This window comes from Drosophila biarmipes, chromosome 3R, assembly GCF_025231255.1.
Source record: "Drosophila biarmipes strain raj3 chromosome 3R, RU_DBia_V1.1, whole genome shotgun sequence".
Taxonomy (NCBI): Eukaryota; Metazoa; Arthropoda; class Insecta; order Diptera; family Drosophilidae; genus Drosophila; species Drosophila biarmipes.
Window position 1 is genome coordinate 25,588,945 of NC_066616.1, and position 15,583 is coordinate 25,604,527.

At 40.8% G+C, this 15,583-nt stretch overlaps 2 protein-coding genes across 2 annotated transcripts; both read left to right on the forward strand.

Annotated features, from left to right (window-relative positions):
* Positions 1–19: 19 nt before the first annotated feature.
* LOC108024465 (putative serine protease 42) lies at positions 20–903 on the forward strand. The gene is made up of 3 exons (XM_017094383.3): positions 20–214; positions 275–320; positions 380–903. Exons 1-3 carry the CDS (start codon positions 31–33, stop codon positions 834–836), a joined length of 687 nt encoding a protein of 228 aa, XP_016949872.2. The 5' UTR covers positions 20–30; the 3' UTR covers positions 837–903.
* A 264-nt stretch (positions 904–1,167) lies between these two features.
* On the forward strand, positions 1,168–2,137 carry LOC108024309 (coagulation factor X-like). The gene is made up of 3 exons (XM_017094212.2): positions 1,168–1,358; positions 1,417–1,462; positions 1,526–2,137. Exons 1-3 carry the CDS (start codon positions 1,178–1,180, stop codon positions 2,019–2,021), a joined length of 723 nt encoding a protein of 240 aa, XP_016949701.1. The 5' UTR covers positions 1,168–1,177; the 3' UTR covers positions 2,022–2,137.
* Positions 2,138–15,583: the final 13,446 nt, after the last annotated feature.

A 15,583-nucleotide genomic window follows, 5' to 3' on the forward strand; every position in this document is an offset into this window, starting at 1 on the left:
ATTTAGTTATACACTGAATTTTCATTCGGAATGATGATTGCCGCACAGTGGATAGCATTATGTACTTTGCTGCTGTTCCATCAGGGATCGGGGATATTTTTGGAGCGCAATTGTGGAGTCGCTGACTCATCGGTAAATCACACTCCTTGGCTAGCCCTTATTAAGAGTAAGGCTAACAATAAATTTATATGTACCGGAACACTTATTAATAAACGTAAGTATTTGGGATGATATTAATACAAAAAAACTTACTGACAGGGATTCTCACTTTTAGGATATGTCCTGACAACGGCGAGTTGCCTAAACAACCAACACGAATTGTAAGTTAAGTTTAGACATAACACGTACTTTAAATTACTGACTCGATCTTTGTTATCAGGTTCGTTTGTTTGGGGAAATGCGACAGATCGTTGGAAAATAATAGTTCTGAAATAATCGACGGTACACTGGCCCACGTTCACGAGTCCTATTTGTCAAGTAGTCATCAAAATGATATTGGTTTGCTTGGGTTACGGACGGATGTCGAGTACAAGAAACATATAAGACCGATATGCATCGTAGTGAACCCCCAAGAGATTTGGCCAAAGTCAAAACAGACCAACTTGTGGTCCGGCATTAAATCTGTACCAAAATCATTTGACTTGGCTTGTGGAGGTTTGCCATGCAAGTCCGTTGGGAATCCTTTGAGCATACCATACAAATCTCAAAAAGTCCAACATGGCATCTTAAGCTATAGAAATGATACAACATTTGCTTATGTTTACACAAATGTTAAGGTCCACGCCGACTGGATTGTACCACGTGCTCTGGATATCGATATTGTGTTTCCGAAATAGTGGATACAGGAAATTCATATAATTTGTCGTATTGCTTAATATTATAATAAATAATGCTAATATATAATTTCTTAAAAATATATCTATTTAAATACTAGACCAAACGTTTATTGTTAAAGTGGTAGAAAGCCTTTTTTTATAAATTGCTATTCAGCTTAAAAAATAATATTGTTTTGACAACATTCAGTTTTAAAAATTATGAATCACGCTTCTTCTGCCTAACCGCGTACATATATAAAATTCTCAAAAGCCCTGATAAGCTTTTTTTGCGATTATAAAAGCGAAGCTTGCCGCGGCTCTTCGTTATATTTTTTTTCATCATTATCGTGTAGTGTGAAATTATGGGTTCCCCACTGTGGTTGGCTTTCTGCACTCTGCTGCTCTTCTATAAGGGATCAGCTAAATTTTTAGAGCGGAATTGTGGAAGAAGTCAGAGTATTCACATTCCCAATCCTTGGCTGGTCACCATTCGAAATAAAGCGAATTCTGAGTTCATCTGCGCTGGCACGCTTCTCAACGAACGTTAGTACTGTAAAATAATTATATTTTCCATCGTAAATAATTTTTGTTCATATTTTAGGGTCCATCCTAACAGCTGCAAGTTGCATAAAAAGAGGCACCAACCTGTAAGTAAAAATAACTACCCAACTTATAGATCAGTTCTCTAATGTACAATATTTCATTAACAGCATCGTTCGCTTGGGAGAACGAAACCTAAACGGGACATATGAAGAAAGCATTGTAGCGAAGGCAATAGTGCACAGGTCACCTGAACAGAATGATATAGCTCTGCTCAGATTAAAAACCAGTGTCGTATATAAGACTGAAATACAACCTATATGCATTAATGCAAATGTGGAAAAAACACCGATAGCGTCTACCTATGAGATCGGCAGAAAATATCAGAAGAAACCAGACGTAGTTGAATGTCCATGGCATAGAAAATTGTTGTTTTTATTTGGCCTTGGGAACCCTTGCCCAAGCCAAAAAGAAGAAGTTAATTTATCTCCCGATCCCATTGAAAGGGGTAGTCCTGATAACCGATATAAGGACGAACTATTTTTTCAAAAGGGAATTCTAACAAACAAGGACATATACACCGATGTAGAGGCCTATGTCGACTGGATAATACCAAACGCTCTGCAAATAGATATCATATGGGCTCCAGAGCTGCCATCACCATAAATACTACGTTTGTATTTTTTGTACTTATATTTGTACAATCTTTTTAGAAAAATATAATTTACGTAAGCATCTGATTTAAGTCGATAAAATAAAAGCTTGGAATTTTCTAAGTGTAATGCTGTTTTCTTACTGTTGCTATTGGGCAGCTTCTTTCTGCTCTCTGCTGCTATTCAATAGGCTTTTATGGTCTCTGACCAGCGGAGGGGATGGTTAATCTGGTCCCCAGACAGGACACACAACACATATCTACTAGGCCTTTTCCTTTTATTGGCCTGCCAACGAATCAAACTTGTACGAAAACCCATTGATGTGTGTAGTGTAGTTGACAATTTTTGGGTTATAAAAACACCATCATACTCATCACTAAGTGCTGACAGTTTTTGCATTCCTCAGGGAATGGTTGCTTGGATTCGGACTGTTACTAAAGATTATGTCTTATCAGTCGGTCCCCTCTTCCTATCTGCTTTCCTAAGCTTTGATTAGTTGCCCGTTCTTAAATGTGATGGTGTGGAAAAAATGTTGATTTAATGTTAGGTAAAATTAAAGTTGAATAAAAGAAGCGCATAATTCTAGAATCTATTCTGAATTTATTTGCTTTTTCTGGGCAACATTTATAAAACATAGATAACTGTTATTATTTGTTATCCTACAAAATGACATTTGGCAAATGTCACATTTGTCAATTTCCAAACTAGACTTATTGAATTTCCTGACATTAAAACACGCGATTCAAAATTTGATCATTAAATGATAGACTTTAATCATCATTGATTACATTTCCATTCTATCGTTGACCGCAGATGATTGGAAAAAGTGTGAAAAGGGTGCCGCTGAAAACTCAATTAATAATTTCAGCACACATTCCAACACAGTTTTCCCATTTTCCAAATCCAAAAACTATTTCTCTGCAGGCCATATACGGCCGATGAAAATGTATCCAATTACAGCTTCACCTTTGACGTGAAAAAAAGCGCTGGGGAAATGGGGTGGAATATGAGTCACATAAATTGCCTGCAACTCCTAAATCTGCATCCCCCATTTCCAGGTCCTTTGCACCCTCGTGTGTGTCGCATTGTTTTTAAATATTGGCACAAAATCAAATTATCTGCTATTTGTCAATAAATAACTATGGACAAAGGCGAAACTTTATTAAAATTCACCACAAAACGTTGCAGTTTCCGGTTTCAATTATGCCATAAATTTTCGGCTCTACACACCCGCACTTTGGGGGCGGTTGATTTGGGCAGGGGGCGTGGTCGTGTCGGTCATGCGATGACATAAATCCCATATTGAAATTTAAGGCCCCGCTGGCAACCTGTCGCAATTTACAGCCCGTGTCCTTCCCGAGTCGACTCAGTCGTCCCTTCGCCGGTGTCCTGTTCCATTGGCCAAAACTCGACTCGTTCCACAAAACACGAAATATGAGCCAATATAAAAGCAATAAAGCTCGACATGCAAATAGAGCAATATCAAATCTGCCTAAAACGAAAGTAAGCCCTTGGAATCCAAATATAAGTGATGCCACCACACTCCAGGAAAATATTTTGGAAGGGTTGCAGCTGACAATATTTAGGGGGAATTATAATTACTTTAAATAGCTACACAAGGCTAGTAAAAATCTTTAAAAATAAATAATGAATTATATTATTATTAAAAGTTAGTTTTTATAGCTGACTTTAAAAAGAAAGACCAGTTTGAATTTACCCTTTTAATTGTAGAAGTGAACTCAAGGCCTTGGTGTCTTGCGTTATGAATTATTGTAATGGGCGCCAAATGAAATTATAAATTTCATTGGCCAAGTAACTGGCACAGATCAAACGACGACAGCGCGCGGCCATAAACATTAATAACCAATATGCCAGAAGGCAGCCGGGGAGGCAGGAGGCAGGACTCGGCAGGATCCGCCAGGTAAAGACAGGCGTGTGAAGCGCATAAACAAGCCGCACAGGATTGCAGCGAAGAAAGGCCAGAGATCCTAGCAGCCAGTTCCCATTTCCCCATTTCCCAGCTCCCCGGGCAAAGCCACTTTCGCAATTTATGGCGGCGGGGAAAGGCGGTGGAAAAAATCGCTAGCGGAAAAGCGCGGCAGAGCAGGGAAAAGCAAAGTTTGTTACTTTGGCACGGCTTTCACCGATGATGCATTGATGCGGATTTAAAGTTTAAAAGGTTTCGCGGCCGCAGAAGAGTGGCAGAGGGATTCCTGACAGCCATTTGGCGTTTTGGCGCATAATAAATTCGAGCGGTAGACACACGGTTTAATTTATCATCAAAGGCTGCAAAGGCTGACTGGCAATCAGGGCCTAGCGCAAGGCGAACGGAATTTATTGGTCCAACTTACGGACCTAACCAGGCAAAAAACCGGAGTCGTGGCTTCCGAAGTGGCAGCAAGGTGTCTGTGCATAGTTTATTTCAAATTGGTTGCTTCTGCCAGCGATCCGCCAGCAGATGGATTGGACTGATGAATGAATGCTCATGAGCAGAGGGCCGGCCTGGCCCGCAATTGTGCCTGGGAATCGAGTTTAAGAATTCCATTATATGGTTTACTGTTTTTGCAGCACTATTTGCCTTCAATTGGTTATTTATTGGCATTCATATTGAACTGTTAAAACAATGTGTGCGGCTGCGAAAGGGAATTATTCGCAAACACAAAGGGCCATGTAGTTAAATGAAAGGAGTTTTCCACTCAACGGTAATGCTTTCCTCCCTGGAAATAATATTCTAAAATACTTGCGGTAACATAATTTTTAATAATATTAAAATTTTTCCCCACTATTTAATTTTATTTCAATCCATATTTATTGCAAACTAAAAGAAGAAGTCTCCCTTTGAAATAACCATCGAAGATTCTTGCTGTTATCTACAAAGTTTTAAAACCGAATGTACCTAGTATTTAGATTAAGAAATGAAAAATGTTAATGTCCTGTGCAATCCCACTGAAACAATTCGAATCATTTCCGATGACGGCGAAAGACAAACCAATTTCTGGGCAATGAAAGGGCCTGTAGCAAGAGGGGATCATAATTTCCAGCTCGAGATAAACACATGAGGATACTTGGAGACGCGGCATGACTCGGCCGTATTCCCGTCTACGGGATAGTAATAAAAGGGCACGCTTCGATGGCCAGAGACGACGGCATCCTCAAATCAGGCAGAAAAATGCTGCCGTGTCTGACTAGCTGCTGATACTGGGGATACAGTCAATGTGTGTATATCTGTGCTCCACATTTCATTACGCCGAACATGACGATGCTGGAAGCACGTAACAAGTTTAAATTGCGCTCGTTGACTGTTGACTGCCGTGCGGAAGATGCCGATATCGATGCCCCATATCCCTGTATCCCCATGGCCATATCCACGGCCGATTCCTGATTCGAAATCTGCCGCCAATGGCGATGCCAATGCCGGCCAAGTCATGGCCAACAGCCGCAATTGAACCAGAAAAGTGTATTTATATGTAACGGAAATGATGCTGCACTTATGTCCTGCCACATGGAGCTGGCTGGAGCGAATCGAGTTGGCCATCCACTGATTTGCCTTGCTAATAGATGATTATGATGCTGTCTATGGATATATATGTAGAACATGGCCCCACTCCACGTTGCGCATCTTGTGCGGTCCATTGGCCGGGCGATAGGCGCTGTATTATGCATAATTGTAAGTGGAAAATCTGAGAATGGCTGGAGCGGCAATGATAAAAAAGTAAATACAAATAGGAGTGCCCGTGTGTTCAGACTTTGTGCTACAGAGAAAGAAAAAATATATTTTAAAAGAAAAACATTTTTTACAAATATTTGAGGGATCAAAGGATACTCACTAAAATTTAAGATAACGTTGGATTAAGAAGTATTTATTTATTTATAAAAAAAATTATTAAAAAACGTTGAGTAAATAATTTTTTTTTCTGTAAAACCCCAGCTATTGCTAAGGCATAACTTTTTATGTAGCTAAAGTTGAATTGATGTGAGTGTGTGATTTTGTTCCTACTTCCTGTACCTCGCCTAATTTAATGGCAGCCTACACTCATCCTGCTACCAGAGATTCATTTGCCTCTTCACCTGGCAATGGAATAATGGCAGACTTATCGCTCTTGCCAACTCTGTTGATTTTTATGGCATCTCGGTTTTGGTTTCGGCTGAGTTCGTGGCAATGCGTAAATGAAATTATTATCTGTGGGATTTTTGGCAAGCTGAATAAATAAATTTGATGTCTGCGCCTGTGTGTATTTTTATGGCTTGCCAGTCGAACGGGGCAACTCTTGCAGTAAGTGTTGCCTGTTTGCTTAGCATTTGCATTTATTGTAATGGGCCAAAAGTTTGCCTATATCAAAGTCATGCACGCTGTCAAGCATTAAGCGTTCTCACACATATTCGTACACCAGCAGCAGTGCCACCTACACAAATAGGAAGCGGAAGCAGGGAGCGCAGGACGAAGGACGCAGGACGCAGGAAGCAGGACAGGTATGCATGCTAATGTTGCGTATACGTTATATTTTCAGCTGCTGCAAAACGCGACTCGCTGCTCCCTCAAATATTTGTGCAGAGCCAAAAACGGGCACACAAATGTGTAACCAACACGCTATTTGCTTGAGGCAAACTCAGATACAGATACAAACGCTCATGCCAGTTAGATATACATACACCCTTGCATATATGTACGTATACATAGTACATATGCGGATCCCAGATGCGACACAGTGCAAATAAAAATCTTGGGCAAAAAGGTGAAACGTGTATTAAATAATTCCTTTGTCGAGCACATTTTAATCGTGCAGCGGTAGTGGCAAACAAAGGCGCCACTGGACGCAAGCCCAAATGTCCAGCGGGCAGAACAAACATGGAACATGGCCCTCGGACCACGGCCCAGGGCCCACAGCCGCCACTTAAGCACCCTTAACCCTTTCTGCACCCCGGCAAAAAGTGCAAACTTGGTAAAAATTCAGAACCAGAAATTTGTTGTGTCCACGTACACGAGCTCTTTGGTCTGTGGTCGCGCATGCCAACTAAGTGGCCTCCAGATCGCTGCACTGAACAAAAAATATTGTAAAAACATCAGTCTTTGGTTAGTGTCGCAGATTTCCTTTAAGCCTCCTATTATTCCTTATTAAGGTTATGAAGGGCTTATTTTAAAATGTAAGGCAATTTTTTATAGCGTATGAAAAATGTATTCGTTTATTATAAAATTTAATGTTTTATAATTTAGAAAAATATTTTTTAAATGTATACTTATTTATTTAATGTTTCAATATTTTCCATAAACCATTGGCTGTTGGAAAAATCAAGAATTAATAAAGGTATTAGCTACAAACCTTTGCTTTTCTTGATAACTTTTACAAAGCCGAATTTTTAAGATGTTGGTACATATTAAAGTCAAGCCATACTATAGATTCCTTTCCTAAAATAATTTTTTAAATATCTAGAAAGTTATATTTTTTTCAGTGTGAGTTTTGCACCAGGCTAAGCCTAGCGAATGGATGACAGCGGTGCAACGGTTTGACAGGCGTGTGAAGACAAATTTCTGGGAATTTTCGCTGGGGCGACGAATTCAAAGCAACGAAAAATGAAAATATAACACTCGTTCTTTCGCTCTTACACACACACACCGAAGTACAAATGTTGTGAAAACAAATAAAGACGAGGAAACGTACCCCCTTTTTGCTGGTGTATGGGTGAGTGTGTGTTTTATAACTCCAACGTGTGTGTGCCGGTTTTTGAGGGGGTCCGTTGCGGTTTTGCAAGCATCAGCATCAGAAATAGAAGCTGAAAAGGCCGAAACTGTGGCAACGGCAATGACAAAGCCATGCCATCTTTTTATTTATTTATTGTTTTTGTCTGTGCTGCTGCATTGGTGTTATTAGTGGCGTTTCCTGCTAGTGTAATAAAGTACAAGCCCCACACACACAAAACACAAAAACTGTAGCGTCAGCTGGCATCATTCGGCATTATATTTCTATATTTTACGAGTGCGAGTTGCGCCTGTAAGCCAAAAATGCGATTCAATTTTTGATTGGTAAAGGATGTTTTTCTTTTCCCCCATACAAAGGTTTATTTTATAACGAACGGCTTAAAATAGTTTTCACAAATTTAATCGGTTTTAAATAAAATGACATTTAAAGTTAATTAATATTGGCACACAAGAAAGTGCAGAGAAAACAATTTAAATTCTAGTTATTTATTAGTTAACCTCATTGTGTTCAATTATCCTGTTTCTCGTGCATTTAACAAACTATTTTGCAATTGGAAAATAATGGTAATTAAATGAAGTTTATTTTAAGTGCATTTGCTATATGCAGATGAAAAATTTGTAAATGCCAAATGAATATTGCAAAACAAAATGAATTCAAAACTCAAAGCGAACAAAGCGCAGATGCCTTGCCTTGCATTATATTGGATCAAATTTATTGATCTAATTATACGAGCAATTTGTGGCCTGCATTTTTGATGTCCCTTAGGTAAATAACATTATTTTCTTGTTGTTTCCATGACAAAAGTTTCCTTTAATCGACTGTTCGTTATCGTACTTTGCATTTGGTTTATACATGCTCGTATATATAAAATGGTAAATTAAATAAATAACTATGTAAATTACGGCAATAAATTTCACTCGCTCGATGGCTGGCCCATAAAGCGAAATCAGATAATGGCAATTATCCATCTCTGGCAGTTAGTTGCCTCTACAAAGGCTTGGCAAAATTTTAAAACTTGCCAAGCTCGTAATCAGTTTTATGCAAATGGAAAGATAATAATTACATCCCACACTCGCACACACATCACCTTTGTCTCCTGTGTGCGAGTGCGGCTTTGGTTTCCAAGCAATTAATTTACAATTTTCGGTTAACTGGCTGCCAAGAATAACAAAACAATTAATACAATCAAACAAACTTTGCCAAAGAAATTAAAGGCAAGTGCCGCAAAACCAAATAAAGTCCTTTACAGTCATATCCCGTTCCACCTGTCTGAGTACTTTTTGGGTTCGGTTCGTGTGGCAGCTACTAAATGGAAAACAACAAAAGTACAGCCGCAACAATGACAACAAAGGTTGACAGCACAGGGAGAAAAATATATAATATACAGAATATAAAATATAAAATTGGGATGCCAAGGAATTTATTAACAATATATAATTTACAGAATATAAAATATAAAATTGGGATACCAAGGAATTTATTAAAAGAAGACTGATTTAAAATTCAATATATTATCTTGGAAATATTGTATCTTTTAGTGTGACATCTGGAAAACCTATTTGATTTTCCCTCTGTGTAACATGTAACCACGGAGCATTGACCAGTTCACTTGGCTTCTCATAAAAGATTCAGTCTGGTTTCTGGGGAGGCGTAAATCAAGCTGTTCCCTTGCCCCAAACCGCAACAACATAATTTTATGTGAACTTAAATGCTTTTAGCTCGAGTGGGCGACTAACTTAAGAATCGAACTCACAGAAAATTCTCGGCTTTTGAAGCTGCCTTTGGCAAAGGCTGTTGCATATTTTATGCAACTCAACCGGTGAGTTGTCGGTCTTGTTTGACTTGAATAATTTGGCAAAAGCGAATGAATTTTCCTTTCTGGTTTTTTTTTGGCATGCCTCTTTTTGTTTATATTTGACCGAGGTCAATTGCTGGCAAAGTTTAGCATGCATGCCAAAGAAGACCGTAAATATTTTAAAGCCAGATGCCAAACTGTTGCATACTTATGGGAGTCGCAGGCCGGCGGACAGAACACAGTGGGCTGAAAGGCATTTCCATTATTAATGTCATTGAGGCTCGGGCTCTCCGGCAAGGATCTCATCTCTCTACTGTTGCGTTCTGGAATTTTAATAAATCATTTCTCGTGAAATGCGTATCCAAAAATGAAACGGAACGAAATCAAATGAAATGAATGAATGCCTTGTACAGTGGGAATGTCTGCTGAGTGGTTGGGGAAGCGCCTCCAGTCCGGAATACAAAGCAAATTAGGATCGCTTAGCTGGGCCCCACGAAAGAGGGGGATTTATTTCAGTGGAAATATTTAAAAATTTCCGGGGGTATTTGCTCGGTGGGTTGTAAATCAAAATGCCAGGGCATTGGCAAAATATTAAAGTACAGCGAGAGTGAAGGCATCAAAATGTAAATTGCTCTTGGATGCTTCTGCTTATTCTTACAACGTTTATGGGGATTTTTATTCTTACAAAATTTTTTATAAGTTAAAAATTAAATAAAAATTAAAGTAATATATAAAATAAATAAATAAAGCTTTAAAATAATTTTAAAAGTAACTATCTGGTATTTTGAGGCATAAACCCACTATGTGAATTACCATAAATTTATTTTGGGGCTACAAAGGCCGTTTCATGCATTTTATTGGGCCAATGAAGCTGCTTTTTGCTCGATTATCAGGCTGTCTGGTGGTTTTTCTCCCACTGGCTCGAGAGGATCTTTTGAAAGAGTATAAATCAGCCAAATCACGCAGCTACAAATGTTTCACAAAATCATGGGAAAATACTCTTCACTTTTCTTTTTATCGAATGTAAACGTTGATATGTTATATGCTTGTCATGTGTGTGTGGAGTTTTTAGTGAAGGGCCTCCATTGGGGACACTCTTGTCAGGCTATCGATTTCAGCATTCATTTGTCAGATGAGCTACAATTTATTGAAGAAATATGTTTTTATTCGCTTAGTCAGCGAAATTCCTTTGAAGCAGGAAATCATTGAGATTGACAGGGATAGGGTTGTTAGTGGAGAGCAGACAAGCCCCTATTAGTTGGATGGGTTAATGATCGAAAAAGACAAACCTAAAAGCCAACAACTTTTTGCGCATTGTTTAATTTACAATTTGCGCATTAACTTTGTCACATAATTCTAATTAAAGCTTTTAATTACTTTATGAGGCACTTTGCGCCGCACCCTAAAAATATGGCTGCCTCAAATTGCCCGGGCAACAACGGCTTAAATGTCATCGCTGCTAGAGCTCCAGCTTCAGCTCCCTTCCATCGCCATCTCCACCTGGCCAAATAGCCGAGTGCCTCGTTAGGGGCCAGCATTCGAGGCGCCCACTATTTTCACGCTGATGCTGGCAACTGAGGCCGAAGCCGGGGCCTGGACAAAGTCATTAAATGCGACGCAAATTAGATTTATTGTACGCCACTGCACTTGCCAGGTGACTGCCGAGATGCACTTGGAAAAAAGCTTAAGGAAATTTAAGGAAATCAAAGTTATTGTAAATATAATAAAATGTGGGATATAATAAATTGCTAATTGCTAATTTGAATTGCTACACTCATTTGTTTTCTCTCAAATTCGACTAATATTTTGAAAATATATATGAAAATACATCTTCTCGTTACCACCTTGACATCATTCAACTGTTAAATTTCCACTTATTATATTTAATTTTTTGCTCCAGATTAATTTTTTTCTTCCAGTGCAATGGTGGTTGGTTGGCATGGTGGTTTTGTGGGGCCCAGTGCCGTGGTGCTGCTGTGGTTACCGCGTTGACCTGCCCGGCGAACGTGGTTCGTGGCCAGCACCCCGCCCCCACTGCGCCACCCACTTTTTGCTTAACAATAAATTTACATTAGCAGAATGTTACATATTTGCAGTGCTCGGAGCGCATTTTAAAAGCCGCCTCGGACAGGCTGCCAACATCCAACTGCCAGCACCGCAGAAACATGCACGCACCACTAACTGAGCCGCGTCCTTTTGCAGGTTGTGTGTGCTTGTGGTGAGCGCGCTCACCGTTAACTTGCGAAATGATATGCAAATAGGGATAAATTCGTCACCCCTTGTATGTCCTTCGCCCTTCCAACTGACAAATCAACTAAGCCCAATCTAGGTTTTGTGCTATTTTATTTTAGGACCCGCTTGGGTTTGAAAAGCAAGAATTAAGATCATTATTTTCTGCAAAGGCCAGTGTAGAAATGGCCAAAATATAAAAATATCTGATATAGATCAGGAAATAATCCTTTACCTAATATATTACTTTTATTATAGTTAAGCCATTTTAATTCATTGTGTATTTTACCACAGCTTTTGTATTTTATGTATTTAAATAAGTGCCCCTTGATGCTAACATCAATAGTATCCAAAAAATCCAAGCGATTTGATGTTCACAAAGTCCGTACTATATTTTCTGCTTACCTGTTCGGAAGACGTTCAGTTCATTTTGTGGCACAACCATTTAGCAAATGAAATTCATTTCATAAGTGTTACGACCAGACTGCAACATGTCTGTGCACTGAGGCTGAGAACCCGGTCAGGAAATCGTATCTCATAACTCACGTCATTTAATTTAGCAAATATCACGACCCCAACAAAAGCCATTGAATGCAACTGCTGCTGCTTTGGCTTTTGGGAATTCCCCAGTGGGTCGGCGTAATGAAACAAGAAATAGCTGGGGCCGAGATAAAGGACAAAAGGAGGAGTCCTGGGGAGACAGGAGACAGGAGGCCGTGTGTTCGGGAGACGTGCAAAGCGAGACAAATGGTTGGCTTTCTCCTAGATCTCCTCTGCGTTGGTCCTTTTTTGTTTCGGTGGGCAGGTGGCAGGTGTCAGGCGCATGAGTCTAGGCAATGCTGAAGTTTTCGCATAAACAAAGGCAAATATTGCGCACTTGTGCAATTTATATTGCAAAACAATTGTCATTAGAAAATGCCGCACGAACAAAAACGCCGCAGACAAAAGCGCCGTCGTCGACGGTCGACCCACCAAGGACCAAATACTGAGGACTAAGGACCATGGGGAGTATGGACCGAGGACCGAGGACCCAGAACCAAAAGCACGGACTTCGGTAGGTAGCAACTGCAACTGTCACATGTGAAAGCGGGCTGTGCTGTGCTGCAAAGCGAATGGCAGCAGCATTTTATGGCGCAGCTTAAGTGCTTCAAAAATTCCACGTAATGCACTCAAAGCAACGTCTGCCGACCCTCAGAGAGAACCGGCCCCCAGATCTGTCCCCATTCCAAGTCCCCGGCGTCCTGGCCCCAATACAGATGGCAAATAAGAAAACGTGCGAGAAGCAGCGCAAATTAAAGCCATTGCCGGTTGCAGCCCCCTGCACTGAGCCAAAGAGGGGGTTAGTTAAGGGTTACAGGGCAGAAACCAGTTAATTAGCCGGGATAAATGTACCCAAGAAAGAGGTTAAAGGCTAGTACAAGCAAATAGGAAAATAGGCTAAAAAACAATAGCTATTAGGGAATGCCAAAAAACATGAAGTCCTTGCCTGGGACTTCTTTTAAAATATGTTTATCGTATATATTCCTCAGTACCCTAAGCTAGCTAGCAATCAGCTGGCATCTTCAAGATGTTCCGAACTCGAATTTAATATTTTTAAATAATTTAAGACTTGTATTTCCTCGCTGTGCAGTGATTCTTTGCCTGCTGACAGAGCAACGTGTTCCAGGCCTTCCTTTGCCTTTGCCCAGCCTTTGCCTTCGCCTCCAGATGACTCCACCGCCAGCCGTGTGTCATCCGTCCGCCGCTCCTTTTTCATCTCTCGGCGAGTGCTGTGCGGCATTTTCTTCATTTAGGTTTTTGTCTGTGCGATTTTCACACACTTTTTGTTCATTAGTGGATAATGAACAATTGCAGCATTATGACAGCGCCAGCAGAAGCAGCTTCCGTGGCGGTGCAGTGCAGTCGAGTTCTCCTCCTCGGCGGAGCATTAGCAGCCTGCATCTGGCCAGTTTTTCACCTCTCGCCATCCAGACGCAAGCATTTTTATTAAAATTCCATGTCAGAACCATTAATTTTCCCGCACTGTGCACTCACTCCGTTCGCCTTGCCTCGTCCTGGTTTTTATGCACCTCTTGGTTTTGCTCTTTTTTCGGTTTTAGATGTGTTTTGCTGCTGCCGGTTGGGTTAAGTTTCGGTCGGTTTTATTGCAGTTTCGAACAGGCTGTGCGCTTGTTCTTTAATAAAGTCTCTGGAAAGGAATTAATAGCTTTTCGTGTCGAATCCTTCATGTTTTCAAGGGGGGTGGGGACGAGGATGGGAATGGCTGTGGGTTGGGGACTTTTGTCCCCCTGGAACTGCGTTCAATATGCAAATGATCCAGCTCGGATGGCCCGTATCTGGGGGCGCAATCAAAGTTTTGTTTGGCACATTAAACCACAGCTGGCAATTAATTTGGCTTAGTTTAGTTTAGTGCACTTCCGTTGCGCACAGCGGCCATTTTGTCGCACCGCCGGATGGACATCAGCCATGCGCCATCCGCCATCCGCCAGCAGTTGCAGCTCTGGCGACTCTGGCAGCGCCGGCGAATTCATGAGCGCTCAAAAGCAGCTTTAGTTTTTATTACCATTAAAAGTGGGCGCTGCTTCTGCCGCCACGCCCCCAACCAAAAAAACAGAATGTCGCTCATAACTCAAGGCATAAACACACAGAGACTGCATATGAGTGAGGGAGTCATGCACTCTGAATAAAATTCAGAAAACTATACGTTTCATTATGAAATTGGGAGAGAAAGTTTCTCACAAACCATTCTAGATTTGAAACCGCTTAGTAAAAGATATAAAAGTGTGCAACTTTATATTTAAGTTCTAATGCTTGAGGGATTTTTTCCAAAAAAGGACTTTTAAGTTTTTGCTGCATACTTTTAGACATATTTTGAAGTAATTTCCCAAAAATGTACAAGGATTGGTGTCATACCTCTTTTGATTCTATACTTTTAGGATTTTCCATATTTGCTTTAATTAAGCTGAAAAGACTTGTTTTTAAAAGCCTAAGCATATAAAAACGGTAATAATTTGCAATGTTCAGTTCAAAGTCGAAGTTGTAATTTTCATTACCCACTTAAATTTAAAAGATCTAATTCTTCCTTTTTTACAGCCAAAAATATTATTTTCTGTGTAGCTATGTGCCCCCTGTTGGTTCTTTCAGGGCAACGTGTATTTAACAATTTTGGCAATGCTCTTTGCTGGCATCACCTGAAATCCTGCCCTCGGCCCAGTGTCCTCGAGCCCCGCCCCCGCGTGGCTGTGACCCTATTGTCCGCTTCCCGGGTCAGCGGCGGCTTTTGAAAGCCAAAACTGAAATCAACTAACAACATTAACATGGCAAAGCAATTTCCACGCATCCAGCGGGGTTGAGCGAGGTGGAAAAGGAGGAGGGCCTGGTTTTTGGGCCACACACAAAAGCAGACAATAAGCGAGCTCTCTTCCATTGGTGATGGCTCCATGTGGATGGGCATGTGGATGCGGATGCGGATGAGTCCAGTCGAGCCCGTGGTGGTGCTGCTTGCTGGTGGTTATTGCATATGCACACACCATGCACACCACACCACACCTTCGCTGCGCTCGGGCGACATGGGTTAAATAGGCGGCGGGAGCCCAGCAGGCGGTGAGTGTGCCAAAAAAGAAGGACGCATCCTGGAGTTGGAGCTGCATTTAGGTACTCAAGCGCCGTTGTCATAGTCATTTGCCATCCGAACGGGTTTCGGGGCAGCAGAGAGATGGTTTTAGGTGTGTGTTAGCCCGGATGCGGATCGGCCCTTTGGCTTTCTATCCAAACGGCGTCACATATGCTCCTAACGATAATAGTTTTCTGCGTAATTTGTTCGCAATTTTAGAGGAAGCTCCGTCGGATATCGCG

Excerpts from the sequence above, each read along its gene's own strand:
- LOC108024465 (XM_017094383.3), top strand. The coding sequence starts at position 31 with ATGATGATTGCCGCACAGTGGATAGCATTATGTACTTTGCTGCTGTTC. Across the intron at positions 215-274 it reads CGGAACACTTATTAATAAAC|GATATGTCCTGACAACGGCG; the intron begins GTAAGTATTTGG and ends TCTCACTTTTAG. Across the intron at positions 321-379 it reads CTAAACAACCAACACGAATT|GTTCGTTTGTTTGGGGAAAT; the intron begins GTAAGTTAAGTT and ends CTTTGTTATCAG.
- LOC108024309 (XM_017094212.2), top strand. The coding sequence starts at position 1,178 with ATGGGTTCCCCACTGTGGTTGGCTTTCTGCACTCTGCTGCTCTTCTAT. Across the intron at positions 1,359-1,416 it reads TGGCACGCTTCTCAACGAAC|GGTCCATCCTAACAGCTGCA; the intron begins GTTAGTACTGTA and ends TTCATATTTTAG. Across the intron at positions 1,463-1,525 it reads ATAAAAAGAGGCACCAACCT|CATCGTTCGCTTGGGAGAAC; the intron begins GTAAGTAAAAAT and ends TTTCATTAACAG.